Source organism: Schistocerca cancellata, chromosome 4 (genome assembly GCF_023864275.1).
Source record: "Schistocerca cancellata isolate TAMUIC-IGC-003103 chromosome 4, iqSchCanc2.1, whole genome shotgun sequence".
Lineage (NCBI taxonomy): Eukaryota > Metazoa > Arthropoda > Insecta > Orthoptera > Acrididae > Schistocerca > Schistocerca cancellata.
In genome coordinates, this window is record NC_064629.1 from 769,201,906 (window position 1) to 769,219,728 (window position 17,823).

Here is a 17,823-nt window from a genome sequence, read left to right on the forward strand (position 1 = left end):
GGCCGCGGTGGTCTAGCGGTTCTAGGCGCTCAGTCCGGAACCGCGCGACTGCTACGTTCGCAGGTTCGAATCCTGCCTCGGGCATGGATGTGTGTGATGTCCTTAGGTTAGTTAGGTTTAAGTAGTTCTAAGTTCTAGGGGACTGATGACCACAGATGTTAAGTCCCATAGTGCTCAGAGCCATTTGAACCTAGTCAACGCACAAGAGATAAAGAACGAGAAACCTGCACTAGGATGACTCCTATCGGCAGCTGCATAAACAACCACGTTACAACTTCTAGTTTTGATGCATAAATTCAAATTTACCACATATGTCTGTCCTCATTCATGTTGAACTTATAATTTTGTTGAATTGGTTGAATCTTTTGGAAATATGCTGTTCTTTTATCAGATTTTATTTCTGCTCAACTTTTCCAGTTCTTAATGTTTATTGAGAGGAAAATTTTTGTTTTGCAGAGATTACCTGCGGTTACCCGGACCAGTATCCCCACGCCGAGAGCGACATTACTATCGGGTCATCGAATGTAAATGCTACTGCTGAATATAAGTGTGACTACGGCTACATGATGTCTAAAGGTAGGTTTCCGCCACTTGCATCGCAGAGCAGACTTATATTAATCGACCACAATACTATTGCACCTCGGATCGAAGGTACTTCGGTCAGTTTATCGTGAGCCAGCGCGTGACAGTGGTTGATACTATGTGCATAACTGCTGTGAAAGCATTGACAGAGCGATACGTTTTCCGTAGTCACCACTGTATTAATACAGTCTTACGTCACGACATGTTTATGATATCTGCCAAGTGCAATAATTCCGTGGTCGGGTAATAGATCTGCTTTTTGTTATACCTTTATCGCACATATCAGTTATGTATAGACATTGTTTTCTGCACATATTTATACCACGCAGCTACTCTGTAATCCCGACGTTTTCAGTACACTCTTGGGGGTGTGATAATACAGGTAACAGACACTTTTTGCAGCAAACAGTAAATCAGAGTACGCTCAGGAAATTATTGGAACTTTATCTTCATCATCATCATCAGGAATAGTGTTTTACCTGTATTCACTCGGCCTGTAGTTCAGGATCTCCTGGGAGTTCTGTGATTTTCACATGAGGTATTGTCTCCAATCTTCACGGCATTTTTAAACTTTTGCGTTCATGTTGAAAACATTTAATTTTATTCCAATATCTTCATCTCTAATCATGTCTCTTGTTGTACAGCCTTTAGTCTTCCTTAGGAACTTCATCTCTGCTGTTTGAATTTTATTGTCTTGTTTTCTTTTTCTTTTTCGTGGTAACCAGATTTGGCTTCCATAAAATATCACAGGAACCGCCATCGCTTTATAGAATTTCTTAATGGTCTCTTTTTGTACTTTAAGGCCCAATCTTCTGCAACTGACACCACAGACAGCGTGTATTTTGTGTACTTTCTTTTCAATATCAGAGTCAAAATCAAAGTTTATAGCACAGCCTAAATACGAGATTTGGGAGACCTGTTCTAAAACTGAAGTCTACAAAACAGTTATTGATCTGACTGGATATTTCCTTCGGAATGCCATTATGTACGCTGTATTACTAGAAATTTTAAAGTTGCATTTTTGGCATAGTCCATTCGGCTGGTATATTGAGGTTTGGAAGTCATCTTCGTTCTTTTGAACAATAACGACGCCATTTCCAAACAAAAGTACATTCATGTATTTCTCAGTCGTTATCTTAATTCCTTCGTTTACTTTATCTTTCCAATTACGAAGAATGAAGTCAATGTAAATATTAAAAGTAGGTGATAGTCTACACCACTGGCTAACATCTTCGTTAATATTTATTTTTTTCTGATCAATTTCTACCTGTATTTATTAAAATGCGTGTATTTTTCTGAAGACTTTTCACTACCTCTATCACGTGATAAGGATATCGATATTCATATTTAATCTTCCATAGTCCATCACCACTGCTGGAGCTTATTCCCATGAAATAACATGCACTTAGCAGGTGCTGAATGTCAGTTGTGTCCCCATCCAAAAGGTACCGTTTTAGCATATTTCTTACGCCTGTTGTGTCGGGCGTTAATGATGTTCTGAACTGATCCATTACAAATGGTTTGTGAAAGCCAGCGACTGTGAAAACAAATGGTTTGTTTGTAAATAACTTTCCTGCTACTAGTCATGACCTTCCTTTACGTGTATTTCACACGACGCCTTTTGGGAAATGATTGCCATTTTGAAGAGCGTTTTTCTCTATATACTATGCCATTTTTTGGTAATGTTTTTGGTGTGTGAGGTTTTGCGCTGCTCTGTTACCTTTACTGCAAAAAATTAAGAACCCACCATTTTAAGTTGATTATCTAGCCTTATGTGTAGTTACTAGCGAAATTTAGAAGCACTTGTACTTAAAGTTTTCTTGTGGTCAATTTGTGGATAGTCTCACTCATATTAAACATAACACACAATTTTATGTGCACAGTATACATCGACAATAACAAACTTACATAAACAAGCAGATAGAAAGATGTTTTAGATGTAGTCAACAGAGGTACTGGTATGGGTCTTCGACAAGGTATGTATACTTCTGTATAGGAAATAGTTGTCTTAACAGTCTGAATTATAATTTGCTTATATTATTTACAGTGGTGCTTATTTTAATGTGTTACTAATTTTATTTAAGTATACTTTCGAAGCATTTGAAGAAATTCACTGATTCACTTTCAAGTTTCTTGTTGAATGTTTTATCTTCATATATTTTTGTAATGTGAGTACATCTCCAGTTCCTCTAACAGTGCCATTTTATGACTTTTATTTAGTCATTAGAATACTTCGACATTTTACTCTACTTTGCCAAATGGGTCTTTTGTATTTCATATGTGTGTTGCTATTGTAGATGTTTGTGTGGGCTTTAATGTGCTCTGTGTACCTGGTGTTGAAATCTCTGCCTTTTTGTCTCAGGTAGAACATGGACCCTTCCTAGCATGTTACTTTGTATATTGCAGCGTCTGACAATGGTTTATTATTACATTTTATGTTATGTATTTGTTTTATTGTAGTTTATTATTTTTAATTTGTATTTCTGAAAATATTTTATTATTCCGTGATATATTGCCGATGTTGGGGTGCTAAATATACTCGTACATTTTTTCTTGCCTTTTTTTGTGTGGTGTGATTTGTGTCTGGATATTTCTTCACCTTGTCTAGTACTGCGACTGCCATGAAACTGTCATCATTGGCAGCTGCGAACTGTTTCACTATGTCTATTTCTTGTTGCATGTTGTCTTGGTTCAAAGGTATTTTAATCACCCTATGTAGTATTGCCCCCCATGAACCATGGACCTTGCCGCTGGTGGGGAGGCTTGCGTGCCTCAGCGATACAGATGGCCGTACCGTAGGTGCAACCACAACGGAGGTGTATCTGTTGAGAGGCCAGACAAACATGTGGTTCTTGAAAGGGGCAGCAGCCTTTTCAGTGGTTGCAGGGGCAACAGTCTGGATGATTGACTGATCTGGCCTTGTAACATTAACCAAAACGGCCTTGCTGTGCTGGTACTGCGAACGGCTGAAAGCAAGGGGAAACTACAGCCGTAATTTTTCCCGAGGACATGCAGCTCTACTGTATGATTAAATGATGATAGCGTCCTCTTGGGTAAAATATTCCGGAGGTAAAATAGTCCCCCATTCGGATCTCCGGGCGGGGACTACTCAGGAGGACGTCGTTATCAGGAGAAAGTAAACTGGCGTTCTACGGATCGGGACCGAGCGAGGTGGCGCAGTGGTTAGCACACTGGACTCTCATTCGGGAGGACGACGGTTCAATCCCGTCTCCGGCCATCCTGATTTAGGTTTTCCGTGATTTCCCTAAATCGTTTCAGGCAAATGCCGGGATGGTTCCTTGGAAAGGGCACGGTCGATTTCCTTCCCAATCCTTTCCTTACCCGAGCTCGCGCTCCGTCTCTAATGACCTCGTTGTCGACGGGACGTTAAACACTAACCACCACCACGGATCGGAGCGTGGAATAACAGATCCCTTAATCGGGCAGGTAGGTTAGAAAATTTAAAAAGGGAAATGGATAGGTTAGAGTTAGATATAGTGGGAATTAGTGAAGTTCGGTGGCAGGAGGAACAAGACTTTTGGTCAGGTGATTACAGGGTTATAAATACAAAATCAAATAGGGGTAATGCAGGAGTAGGTTTAATAATGAATAAAAAAATAGGAGTGCGGGTTAGCTACTACAAACAGCATAGTGAACGCATTATTGTGGCCAAGATAGACACAAAGCCCATGCCTACTACAGTAGTACAAGTTTATATGCCAACTACCTCTGCAGATGATGAAGAAATAGGTGAAATGTATGACGAGATAAAAGAAATTATAGGTAGTGAAAGGAAACGAAAATTTAATAGTCATGGGTGACTGGAATTCGTCAGTAGGAAAAGGGAGAGAAAGAAACATAGTAGGTGAATATGGATTGGAGGGAAGGAATGAAAGACGAAGCCGCCTTGTAGAATTTTGCACAGAGCATAACTTAATCATAGCCAACACTTGGTTCAAGAATCATAAAAGAAGGTTGTATACCTGGAAGAATCCTGGAGATACTAAAAGGTATCAGGTAGATTATATAATGGTAAGACAGAGATTTAGGAACCAGGTTTTAAATTGTAAGACATTTCCTGGGGCAGATTTGGATTCTGACCACAATCTATTGGTTATGAACTGCAGATTGAAACTGAAGAAACTGCAAAAAGGTGGGAATTTAAGGAGATGGGACCTGGATAAACTGAAAGAACCAGAGGTTGTAGAGAGTTTCAGGGAGAGCATAAGGGAACAATTGACAGGAGTGGGGGAAAGAAATACAGTAGAAGAAGAATGGGTAGCTCTGAGGGATGAAGTAGTGAAGGCGGCAGAGGATCAAGTAGGTGAAAAGACGAGGGCTAATAGAAATCCTTGGGTAACAGAAGAAATATTGAATTTAATTGATGAAAGGAGAAAATATAATAATGCAGTACATGAAGCAGGCAAAAAGGAATACAAACGTCTCAAAAATGATATCGACAGGAAGTGCTAAATGGCTAAGCAGGGATGGCTAGAGGACAAATGTAAGGATGTAGAGGCTTGTCTCACTTGGGGTAAGATAGATACTGCCTACAGGAAAATTAAAGAGACCTTTGGAGAGAGGAGAACCACGTGTATGAATATCAAGAGCTCAGATGGCAACCCAGTTCTAAGCAAAGAAGGGAAGGCAGAAAGGTGGAAGGAGTATATAGGGGGTTTATACAAGGGCGATGTACTTGAGGACAATATTATGGAAATGGAAGAGGATGTAGATGAAGACGAAATGGGAGATAAGATACTGCGTGAAAAGTTTGACAGAGCACTGAAAGACCTGAGTCGAAACAAGGCCCCGGGAGTAGACAACATTCCATTTGAACTACTGATGGCTTCGGGAGAGCCAGTCATGACAAAACTCTACCACCTGGTGAGCACGATGTGTGAGACAGGCGAAATACCCTCAGACTTCAAGAAGAATATAATAATTCCAATCCCAAAGAAAGCAGGTGTTGACAAATGTGAAAATTACCGAACTATCAGTTTAATAAGTCACAGCTGCAAAATACTAACGCGAATTCTTTACAGACGAATGAAAAAACTGGTAGAAGCCGACCTCGGGGAAGATCAGTTTGGATTCCGTAGAAATGTTGGAACACGTGAGGCAATACTGACCTTACGACTTATCTTAGAAGAAAGATTAAGAAAAGGCAAACCTACGTTTCTAGCATTTGTAGACTTAGAGAAAGCTTTTGACAATGTTAACTGGAATACTCTCTTTCAAATTCTGAAGGTGGCAGGGGTAAAATACAGGGAGCGAAAGGCTATTTACAGTTTGTACAGAAACCAGATGGCAGTTATAAGAGTTGAGGGGCATGAAAGGGAAGCAGTGGTTGGGAAAGGAGTGAGACAGGGTTGTAGCCTATCCCCGATGTTATTCAATCTGTATATTGAGCAAGCAATAAAGGAAACAAAAGAAAAGTTCGGAGTAGGTATTAAAATTCATGGAGAACAAGTAAAAACTTTTAGGTTCGCCGATGACATCGTAATTCTGTCAGAGACAGCAAAGGACTTGGAAGAGCAGTTGAACGGAATGGACAGTGTCTTGAAAGGAGGATATAAGATGAACATCAACAAAAGCAAAACGAGGATAATGGAATGTAGTCAAATTAAGTCGGGTGATGCTGAGGGAATTAGATTAGGAAATGAGACACTTAAAGTAGTAAAGGAGTTTTGCTATTTAGGGAGTAAAATAACCGATGATGGTCGAAGTAGAGAGGATATAAAATGTAGACTGGCAATGGCAAGGAAACCGTTTCTCAAGAAGAGGAATTTGTTAACATCGAGTATAGATTTAAGTGTGAGGAAGTCGTTTCTGAAAGTATTTGTATGGAGTGTAGCCATGTATGGAAGTGAAACATGGACGATAACTAGTTTGGACAAGAAGAGAATAGAAGCTTTCGAAATGTGGTGCTACAGAAGAATGCTGAAGATAAGGTGGGTGGATCACGTAACTAATGAGGAGGTATTGAATAGGATTGGGGAAAAGCGAAGTTTGTGGCACAACTTGACTAGAAGAAGGGATCGGTTGGTAGGACATGTTTTGAGGCGTCAAGGGATCACAAATTTAGCATTGGAGGGCAGTGTGGAGGGTAAAAATCGTAGAGGGAGACCAAGAGATGAATACACTAAACAGATTCAGAAGGATGTAGGTTGCAGTAGATACTGGGAGATGAAGAAGCTTGCACAGGATAGAGTAGCATGGAGAGATGCATCAAACCAGTCTCAAGACTGAAGGCCACAACAACAACATGTAGTATTGACTCGTATGCTGACTTTTTATGGATGTTCGGTTGATATTAGGTTGTTGTAATTGTGGTGTCATTCATTGAATTTTCCTTACTGATTTTTGAATGTGCATGTGTTGTTCCGTCTTGAACTATTTAGTTCCAAGTAATTGATGCTTTTTCTCGTTCATGTTCAGCTGTAAAGGTAATTTTCACATGTGGAATACTGAACAATTTAGAACATCAGTTATGTCTTTGTCTAGTAGTGGGATCACATATATTGTACCATAGGTGACATACACATAAGTCATTTGAAACAAAAATTATTAAACTGCCAAGGACTTGCCTAAAGTAAATTGAATTTTACAGGAGATATGTAGATAGACTATTGCTAGTGAAAGGGGATGCCATAGACATAAAAGATATTCAAAACTGCTTCAATATCCTATATGAGAAAATTACGTTTCTAGTGTAACATGAATAGGAAAAAAGCGTCACTGATCTGGACCTAAATATTACTAGACACAACATATGCACATTCAAAATTCGTAGGGAAAACACAACGACTGACACCTCAATGTCTGCAACATCAGGTCACCCAAACATCCATAAACAGGCCAAAAATGCTACGTGAACCAAGAAAACACGCAACAGAAAATAAACATAGTGAAACAGATTGCAGTGGGCAGTGTTTACATCGTAGTTGACACAGTAATAGACATAGTGAAAAAAGACCAAGACAGAAATCACACCGTCCAAAGAAAAGATAAAAACAAATGTATGTCTAGCAACCCATACATTGACAATATATCACAGAAGATAAAAATATTTTGAGAAACTACAAAGTAAAAATTGGGTTCTCTACATCTACTAAACTACAACAAAAACTAATGCATATCGTAAAACGTAATCATGACCCATACTCAGACTCTGGATTACACAAGAAAACATGTCAGAAATGTACCATGTTCTACCTAGGACAAAAAAGTCGAGTTTTCAACACCAGATCTACAGAGCACATTAAAGCCTACATACGCATATACAACACACACACAAAGTCAGCAATAGCCACCCACAAATACAATACTTTAAAACGCAGAGAAAAATGTCAAATACTACATCGACTAAATAAAGGCCATAAAATGTATCGGTTAAAATAACTGGAGATACATTTACGTTACAAAAAATGTGAAGACAAACTATTCAAGCAGGAACTTGTAAGTAAACCAGCGATTTATTCAGATGCTTTGACAGTAAACTTAAATAAAATTAGGAACACATAGAAATAAGCAATAGATATAAGCAAATTATGACCCACATGGTTAAGACAACCACCCTCTGTACAAAAGCATATCATACTCTGTGGAAGACCTACAGCAGAACCTCTGTTGACTATATGTAAAATCATGTTTGTAACAATTTGTGTGTGTAATTTGTTATTGTCAACGTATACTGCGCACAGAAAATAGTGTTTGATGTTTAATATGCGTGGCACACTTCATATATTGACCGCAAGAAAACTGTAAATACAAGTACTTCCAAATTTCGCCAATAACTATACATAACGCTCGATAATCAACTAAAATAATGTGTTTTTATATTCTGCAGTAACGGCAACAGTAGTGCAGAAGCTCACACGTCAAAAACATTAAGGATAATTGGCATAGTATACAGATAAAGAAGCACCTTAAAATTGCAATCATTTTCCAAAAGGCTTTATGTGAACTATAAATAAAAATAAAATCGTGCCTAGTAGCAGAAACGTTATTTCTGAACAAAGCCAGTGTGATAATATTACTTTACTGGAGGACCATGTTGCATTTCTTTCTTCATAAAATGAAAAAAGCGCTATTGCTTGACACTGTACTGGGTGGAGAAAAATTGCTGCTTTGGCAGTCTGCATGCGATTCTTCATCCGAATTCAAGACAAAAGTGCATCTAGCAAAACCCAGTACCACCCACCAAAAGATTTAATAGAAAGGTGATTTTAAAAAACGGCGCTCTGGCAACCCTACAGTCAATTCCACTAGAAAGTGTACGCCGTTATCTGTTCGAAATAAGGGACACTATTATAAATATATGAAAATACATGTTATCACTAATTACACAATTACCTAATAGTTAATGCAATACCCATAATTATCGATTATAGCTTGTCACCTTTTTGGCATGCTTTTCACGAGATTTTCGGCATATTCTCTCAGTAACGATCTCCTTATCATCCTGATTTTATATGACAGTTGCTTCAAAGTATACAGGGTGGTCCATTGATCGTGACCGGGCCAAATAACTCACGAAATTAGCTTCAAATGAAAAAAAAACTACAAAGAACGAAACTTGTCTAACTTGAAAGGGGAAACCAGATGGCGCTATGGTTGGCCCGCTAGATGGCGCTGCCATAGGTCAAACGGATATCAACTGCGCTTTTTTAAATAGCAACCCCCATTTTTATTACATACTCGTGTAGTGCGTAAGGAAATATGAATGTTTTAGTTGGACCACTGTTTTCGCTTTGTGATAGATAGCGCTGTAATAGTCACAAACATATGGCTCACAATTTTAGACGAACAGTTCGTAACGGGTAGGTTTTTTTAAATTAAAATACAGAACGTAGGTACGTTTGAACATTTTATTTCGGTTGTTCCAATGTGATACATATACCTTTGTGAACTTATCATTTCTGAGAATGCATGCTGTTACAGCGTGATTACCTGTAAATACCACATTAATGCAATAAATGCTCAAAATGATGTCCGTCAACCTCAATGCATTTGGCAATACGTGTAACGACATTCCTCTAAACAGCGAGTAGTTCGCCTTCTGTAATGTTCGCACATGCATTGACAATGCGCTGACGCATGTTGTCAGGCGTTGTCGGTGGATCACGATAGCAAATACCCTTCAACTTTCCCCACAGAAATAAATCCGGGGACGTCAGATCCGGTGAACGTGCGTGCCGTGGTATGGTGCTTCGACGATCAATCCACCTGTCATGAAATATGCTATTCAACACCACTTCAACCGCACGCGAGCTATGTGCCGGACATCCATCATGTTGGAAGTACATCGCCATTCTCTTATGCAGTGAAACACCTTGTAGTAACATCGGTAGAACATTACGTAGGAAATCAGCATACATTGCACCATTTAGATTGCCGTAGATAAAATGGGGAACAATTATCCTTCCTCCCATAATGCCGCACCATACAGTAACCCGCCAAGGTCGCTGATGTTCCACTTGTCGCAGCCATCGTGGATTTTCCGTTGCCCAATAGTGCATATTATGCCGGTTTACGCTACCGCTGTTGGTGAATGAGGCTTCGTCGCTAAATAGAACGCGTGCAAAAACTCTGTCATCGTCCCATAATTTCTCTTGCGCCCAGTGGCATAACTGTACACGACGTTCAAAGTCGTCGCCATGCAATTCCTGGTGCAGAGAAATATGGTATGGGTGCAATCGATGTTGATGTAGCATTCTCAACACCCAGGTTTTTGAGATTTCCGATTCTCGCGCAGTTTGTCTGCTACTGCTGTGCGGATTAGCCGCGACAGCAGCTAAATAACCTACTTGAGTATCATAATTTGTTGCAGGTCGTGGTTGACGTTTCACGTGTGGCTGAACACTTCCTGTTTCTTTAAACAACGTAACTATCCGGCACGCGGTCCGGACACTTGGATGATGTCGTCCAGGATACCGAGCAGCATACATAGCACACGCCTGTTGGGCATTTTGATCACAATAGCCATACATCAACAATATATCGACCTTTTCCGCAATTAGTAAACTGTCCATTTTAACACGGGTAATGCATCTCGAAGTAAATACCGTCCGCACTGGCGGAATGTTACGTGATACCACATACTTATACGTTTGTGACTATTACAGCGCCATGTATCACAAAGTGAAAAAAGTGGTTCAACTAAAACATTCATATTTCTTTACGTACTACACGAATATGTAATAAAATATGGGGGTTCCTATTTTTAAAAAAAAAACGCAGTTAATATCCGTTTGACCTATGGTAGCGCCATCTAGCGGGCCAACCATAGCACCATCTGGTTTCCCCCATCAAGCTAGACGAGTTTCGTTCTTTATAGCTTTCTCGTTTGATGCTTATTTCGTGAGATATTTGTCCCGGTCACTATCAATGGACCACCCTGTATATTGACTTTCCTTTGAGCTTCATCTTAATATACTACCATCTGGGGACATTGCAGGCCAATCTATCGTGGACACCCTATTTTCTTGTTTCCTGTTTGTATGAACACATGCATGAACCAACATGCCCAAACATGCAGGCAGAGGTTCTCATTCCTCCTCAGGATACTGTGTTTCTATTGTCTAATGCTGGAGGCAAAGGGAGGGCTAGCGCAATTGCGATATCAAAAACGGCGGGAAATAGTTCATTTGCACTACCCCGTTAAATTAATTGTTTAACAATTTACAGGAGTCAAATAGATCACTCAAAATACTAACTACCACCTTGAAATGATATTTTTTCATAATAAAACTTATGTTCAACGTTTGAGAACCACATACTAACACTTTGTAAATCAAGTAATAAAATTTCAGCGACAATTAGATCATAGCGCTAAATATATCGGAGGTCTTGTGTGCACCAACGTTTGAGAACACAAGCACCCTCCTCAACCCCAATGTTTCCACCTTACGCTAAACATATCTGGCGAAAATATTGTCCAACTGTACACACACGCAATCGCTTGCTGGTCTATACGAGCTGGCCGACGACTGCTGGGGAGCAGCGACCGTGCTGCCATGGAGAGTACAAGAGACCTATTGCCACGTTTTCCATTGCGGCAGTTGTCTGCACATCTTCAGCCGTACCAGATCCTCAGAGACTCAGAGGGCCATAGACACGGGTTCCCAGGTAGATGCCGTGTTTCTTGACTTCCGCAAGGCGTTCGATACAGTCCCCCAGAGTCGTTTAATGAACAAAGTAAGAGCATATGGACTATCAGACCAATTGTGCGATTGGATTGAAGAGTTCCTAGATAACAGAACGCAGCATGTCATTCTCAATGGAGAAAAGTCTTCCGAAGTAAGAGTGATTTCAGGTGTGCCGCAGGGGAGTGTCGTAGGACCATTGCTATTCACAATATACATAAACGACCTTGTGGATAACATCGGAAGTTCACTGAGGCTTTTTGCGGATGATACTGTGGTATATCAAGAGGTTGTAACAATGGAAAATTGTACTGAAATGCAGAAAGATCTGCAGTGAATTGACACATGGTGCAGGGAATGCCAATTGAATCTCAATGTAGACAAGTGTAATGTGCTGCGAATACATAGAAAGAAACATCCCATATCATTTAGCTACAATATAGCAGTTCAGCAACTGGAAGCAGTTAATTCCATAAATTGTCTGGGAGTAGGCATTAGGAGTGATTTAAAATGGAATGATCATATAAAGTCGATCGTCGGTAAAGCAGATGCCAGACTGAGATTCATTAGAAGACTCCTAAGGAAATGCAATCCGAAAACAGAGAAAGTAGGTTACAGTACTCTTGTTCACCCAAGGCTTGAATACTGCTCAGCAGTGTGGGATCCGTACCAGATAGGGATGATAGAAGAGATAGAGAAGATCCAACGGAGAGCAGCGCGCTTCGTTACAGGATCAAAGCGAAAGCGTTACGGAGATGACAGATAAACTCCAGTGGAAGACTCTGCAGGAGAGACGCTCAGTAGCTCGGTACGGGCTTTTGTTGACCTTTCGAGAACATATCTTCACCGAGGAGTCAAGCAGTATATTGCTCCCTCCTACGTATATCTCGCGAAGAGACCATGAGGATAAAATCAGAGAGATTAGAGCCCACACAGAGGCATACCGACAATCCTTCTTTCCACGAACAATGCGAGACTGGAATAGAAGGGAGAACCGATTGAGGTACTCAAGGTTCCCTCCGCCACACACCGTCAGGTGGCTTGCGGAGTATGGATGTAGATGTAGATATAGATCCTCTGAGGCGGGAGAGACTGTCGCTGTGACCTCCCAGCTGTCAACCAACAGATCTCCATCAGGCGAATAATCGTCCACTGCAAACACTCGCCGTATTGAGTCTATCTCTGTCACATGATACCTATTCACTTTTTAACTCCCTTATAGTAAACAAATGCCTAATTACGTATGAAGTCTCTTAAGGTCGCAGCACAGAGGAGTCGTATATAGCAGATTAATACTGTGTATCACTTTATAGATTCGTTAATATAGCTAATTTTATTACCATGGTTATCAGCGGAAAGCGCAGGGAACGAAGGGGTAAGCGCTATGGCTCGTTGTCATGAGACGCCGGGCGAAATCTCCAACAGTGCTGACAGCATTTGCAGCTCGCACTACAATCTGACCAGTTGCTGTGATGGAAATGATGCGAGGAAGTCAAAAAGTCTCATGAAAGCGTATTTCGAGGATATTCATGTAGACATATGGTACTTATCTGGAGCTATGACAGTGACATGAAATTGAATGAATGCCACAGCACAAGTTCAAGCAGTTGACTGTGCAATGGCTTGTGAAATGCCACTTAATGTCAGCTCGTATAGACCAGCAAGCACTATGGCAAGTATCACGAAAACTTCCTAATTCTACCAGTGAATACCGAGCAGTACCAGGGGGCATTACTTCGATAAAAGTTGGACAAGCCCTACAGGGTGAAGAACAATGCTGCACGTTGAGGTCAGCATGAAATTCCCGATACACATTCAAGACGAAAGCTTCTCTAGCAAAATTGGATCGCATGATTTTTAGATCTACATATATGAAAACGAATGTCTCATTGTGCAACACATCGGAATGTACTATAGTAAATAGAGAATTCTTTCACCGCTTTCATAAACTGACATACACATTACTAATAGTATTGCCCAATGTGGGGAGCCAATAATCAAGTGACATCATTAATTAAGTAGAATCAAAAAGCAAAAAGGTGATAAGATTAAGGGATGGACAAGCGAATGAAACAGATTGTTTAGATGACTGCAACATGAAACGATTGCTTTTATTTCAGTACCTTTTACACTAACATTACATAGAGAGTGACAGTTATTGAACTACATGAAATAAAAACGTCATAACTTCTGAACGGTTTGCATTAGGAAGTTCAAACTGCACGATTGGACGCGGGGCATGATGGGAATTAGTATGGTTTGGCTTAGCGATGAAGCCCACTTTCATATGGATGAGTTAGTCAATAAGCAAAATTGTCGCATCTGGGGGACTGAGAATCCGCATTCCGCCATCGAGAAGTCTCTTCACCATGAACGGGTGACTGTGAGGTGTGCAGTGTGCAGTCACGGAATAAGCGGTGCGATATTCCGTGAGGCACGGTGACTACCGAACGATACGTGAAGGTTTCGGAAGATGATTTCATCCCCATTATCCAAGGTGACCCTGATTGCTACAAGACGGAGCTCGACACCATTGAAGCAGGAGAGTATTTGATGTCCTGGAGGAGCACTTTGGGGACCACATTCTGGCTCCGGGGTACCCAGAGACCACTGGCATTGGCCTCAATTCGCCGCCATATTCTCCGAATATGAACACGTTCGACTCCTTTTTGTGTGTGTTATATTAAAGACAAGCTGAAAACAACCATTCAGGAGGTCATGGATAGCACTGATATTCCGACACTTCAGCGTTTCATGCAGAATTTTGCGCCACGTCATCGCCAATTATGGCAGGTGTATATAACATGTCTTAACCTAAATCCTAAAATCTGTAGTGACGTTTACATGTTGAATAAAGTATGTGCACGCCGTTCTTGGTAACTAATTATGTTTTTTTTTCATATATGAGGGCTGTTCGCAAAGTAAGGAACGACAGGTTGCAAAATTGGAAACCACACTGAAAATCAAAACTGTTTTATTTGCAACGGTTAGCTACACCTTCCAGCTACTTCTCTACAGAGTCGCCGCTCAGACTTAGACATATGTCGTTGCGTTGTACCAACTTTTCAATTCCCTCGTTATAGAAGACAGCTGCCAGTGCTTTTCGACAATTTTCTACTCTGGCTGCAGCTCGTTGTTTGTGTCAAAATATTGTCTTCATAGCCAGCGGTTCATTTGGGCAGAGATGAACTTCAGAGGTAGCCAGTTACGGGCTGTATTGTGGGTAATCAAACACTTCCCATCGAAAACGCTGCAGGAACATCTTCATTGCCTCTGCAGAGTGCGTCCGAGAATTGTTGTGCAGAACCAACCGCATGACAGTTATGTTATGCGAACTGCTTAGCTTCAGGCGAAATCTTTCGCCAGTCCCTCATACTTGGCGGGAGATGCTAATTTCTAGCCATCTTTATGTTCTCACTATGAACTCAGAACTGAAAAGAGGGACATGATGCGATCGACTGGCCTACTAGACACAGCGCCCAACCCATCTGTGCAAAGCTTCATCAGATTTTCACTGTATTTTCCATATCGCGACCGATCGTTCCTTACTTTCCGAATAACCCTCGTAGGTCAATAATTGTCACACTGCATCTCACGGACCATTTTCCTGGGCGGGAACACGACTTACTTATTAAGGGGAAGGACGGGGGGGAATGAATCATCTCATCATTCTTGCTGGTCACTTGTCGAGGAGTAATGACGACGACAGGCGCTAGTGGGTCCGGCACATCGACTCTCTAGTTGTGTGGTGTCTAGTCACCTGCTCCCCTCAGTGTCGCGGCTTTGCTGCGAAGCCCGGATCGGTGTCCGCACTGACTGCTCGTTGCGGGTTGTGTGGCCTAAGCTGCGACATCAAGGTGTCGGGAGACTAATCTTGGCGATGGACTGAAGGGCTCCCATGTCCTCTTCCTTCAGCACTGTTTCATCGTTTGTCTCTCTTCTCTTCCCATCACCTAGGTAAGCTCAACGACTCGTCTCAGCGTTGTCACCGGCGGACTGAATTTGCAAGCGGGAGAGTGTTTGCAATGCCATCCAGTGACTTATCGCCGTTTCATGACCACGCTTCTCAGTGCAACCTGATAATTTTCTACCTTGTGTTGACTAGTGTGTGCCTCGGCAATCAGCATCTTTCTCACGTTTTCAGGGTAGGGCTGTTCCCAGGACTGGTAGCATAGTGTTCCGATGTTTTCCTGCATTCTTCAGTTGTTGTGAAAGCAGCCACGTAACACTTCTTTGTAACCGGTGTCCCTGCGTGAGGCCTGGACAGTTTCATGTTTGTGCTTCGTCTAAGATTCTACTGGCGCTTGTGATTTATAGACCTCCTTACTGGCCAGCAAACATTTTTTTTTTTTTAAGCAGAGTGACTTTTTCTGGATTTCTTTGGAATCACACGCCTCCATGCGCGTATTCATCGCCTTTTATCTACGTTCCGTACCAGTGCCTGTGAGGTTTTGGAATTGTAGACACGTTCTCGCTTCCTGAAGCAGTTAAAAACGGCTGCTGCGAGGCAGAAGGTTCTCACGCCTCCACGTGTGCGTTCTTGATGCTTTTGTGTCTATGGTCCGTCCCAGTGACTGCAGGGGTTCATTAGTTTTCGGCATGCTTCTCATTAACTGCCAGACTCTTCGCAAGGTGTTCATTCTTAACCTAGGTTAGGGCACCTGCTGGCTACCCCTTGCATGTTTGCAGAATGGACCTCGGCGCTCGCTCTATGGGGTCCGATTTTTCCATCGCGCTGGGATGCTGCCGCTGTGAGTCGGCGCAAGTGGCCACCAGCGGTGCTATCACGCAGCTCCTTGTCAAGACTTTTAAACTTTTAATACAGAAGTTTGAAAGTCATCGCAAAGTGGTCCACCTGTGTTCACTTGGCCCGTAGGATACACAATTCGAGAAGGAAAACAAAAATCTTCACTCTCTTGTTGTTGTTGTGGTCTTCAGTCCTGAGACTGGTTTGATGCAGCTCTCCATTCTACTCTATGCTGTTCAAGCTTCTTCATCTCCTAGTACCTACTGCAGCCTACATCCTTCTGAATCTGCTTAGTGTATTCATCTCTTGGTCTTCCTCTTCGATTTTTACCCTCCGCGCTGCCCTCCAGTACTAAATTGGTGATCCCTTGATGCCTCGGAATATGTCTCTTCTTCTAGTCAAGTTGTGCCACAAATTTCTCTTCTCTCCAAATCTATTCAATATCTCTTCATTTGTTACGTGATCTACCCATCTAATCTTCAGAATTCTTCTGAAGCACCACATTTCGGAAGCTTCTATTCTCTTCTTGTCTAAGCTGTTTATCGTACACGTTTCACTTCCATTCATGGCTACACTCCATACAAATACTTTCAGAAACGACTTCCTGACATTTAAATCTATACTCGATGTCAACAAATTTTTCTTCTTCAGAAACGCTTTCCTTGCCATTGCCAGACTACATTTTATATCCTTTCTACTTCGACCACCATCAGTTATTTTGCTCCCGAAATAGCAAAACTCCTTTACTACTTTAAGTGTCTCATTTCCTAATCTGATTCCCTCAGCATCACCCGATTTAATTGACTACATTCCATTATCCTCGTTTTGCTTTTGTTGATGTTCATCTTATACCCTTCTTTCAAGACAATGTCCATTCCGTTCAACTGCTCTTCCAAGTCCTTTGCTGTCTCTGACAGATTTACGATGTCATCGGCGAACCTCAAAGTTTTTATTTCTTCTCCATGGATTTTAATACCTACTCCGAACTTTTCTTTTGTTTCCTTTATTGCTTGCTCAATATACAGATTGAATAACGTCGGGGATAGGCTACACCCCTGTCTCACTCCCTTCCTAACCACTGTTTCCCTTTCATACCCCTCGACTCTTATAACTGCCATCTGGTTTCTGTACAAATTATAAATAGCCTTTCGCTCTCTGTATTTTATCCTTGCCACCTTCAGAATTTGAAAGAGAGTATTCCAATCAACATTGTCAAAAGCTTTCTCTAAATCTACAAATGCTCGAAACGTAGGTTTGCCTTTCCTTAATCTTTCTTCTAAGATAAGTCGTAGGGTCAGTATTTCCTCACGCGTTCCAGCATTTCTACGGAATCCAAACTGATCTTCC

The 17,823-nt window shown here is 41.3% G+C and overlaps 1 protein-coding gene across 1 annotated transcript in view; it reads left to right on the top strand.

Annotated features, from left to right (window-relative positions):
- Positions 1 to 17,823, top strand: part of LOC126183736 (uncharacterized) — a 1,106,726-nt gene that overhangs the window by 1,071,388 nt on the left and 17,515 nt on the right. The window contains exon 8 of the mRNA XM_049925942.1: positions 457 to 576. Coding sequence (XP_049781899.1) covers positions 457 to 576 — 120 coding nt within the window. The remainder of the gene's footprint in view (positions 1 to 456; positions 577 to 17,823) is intronic.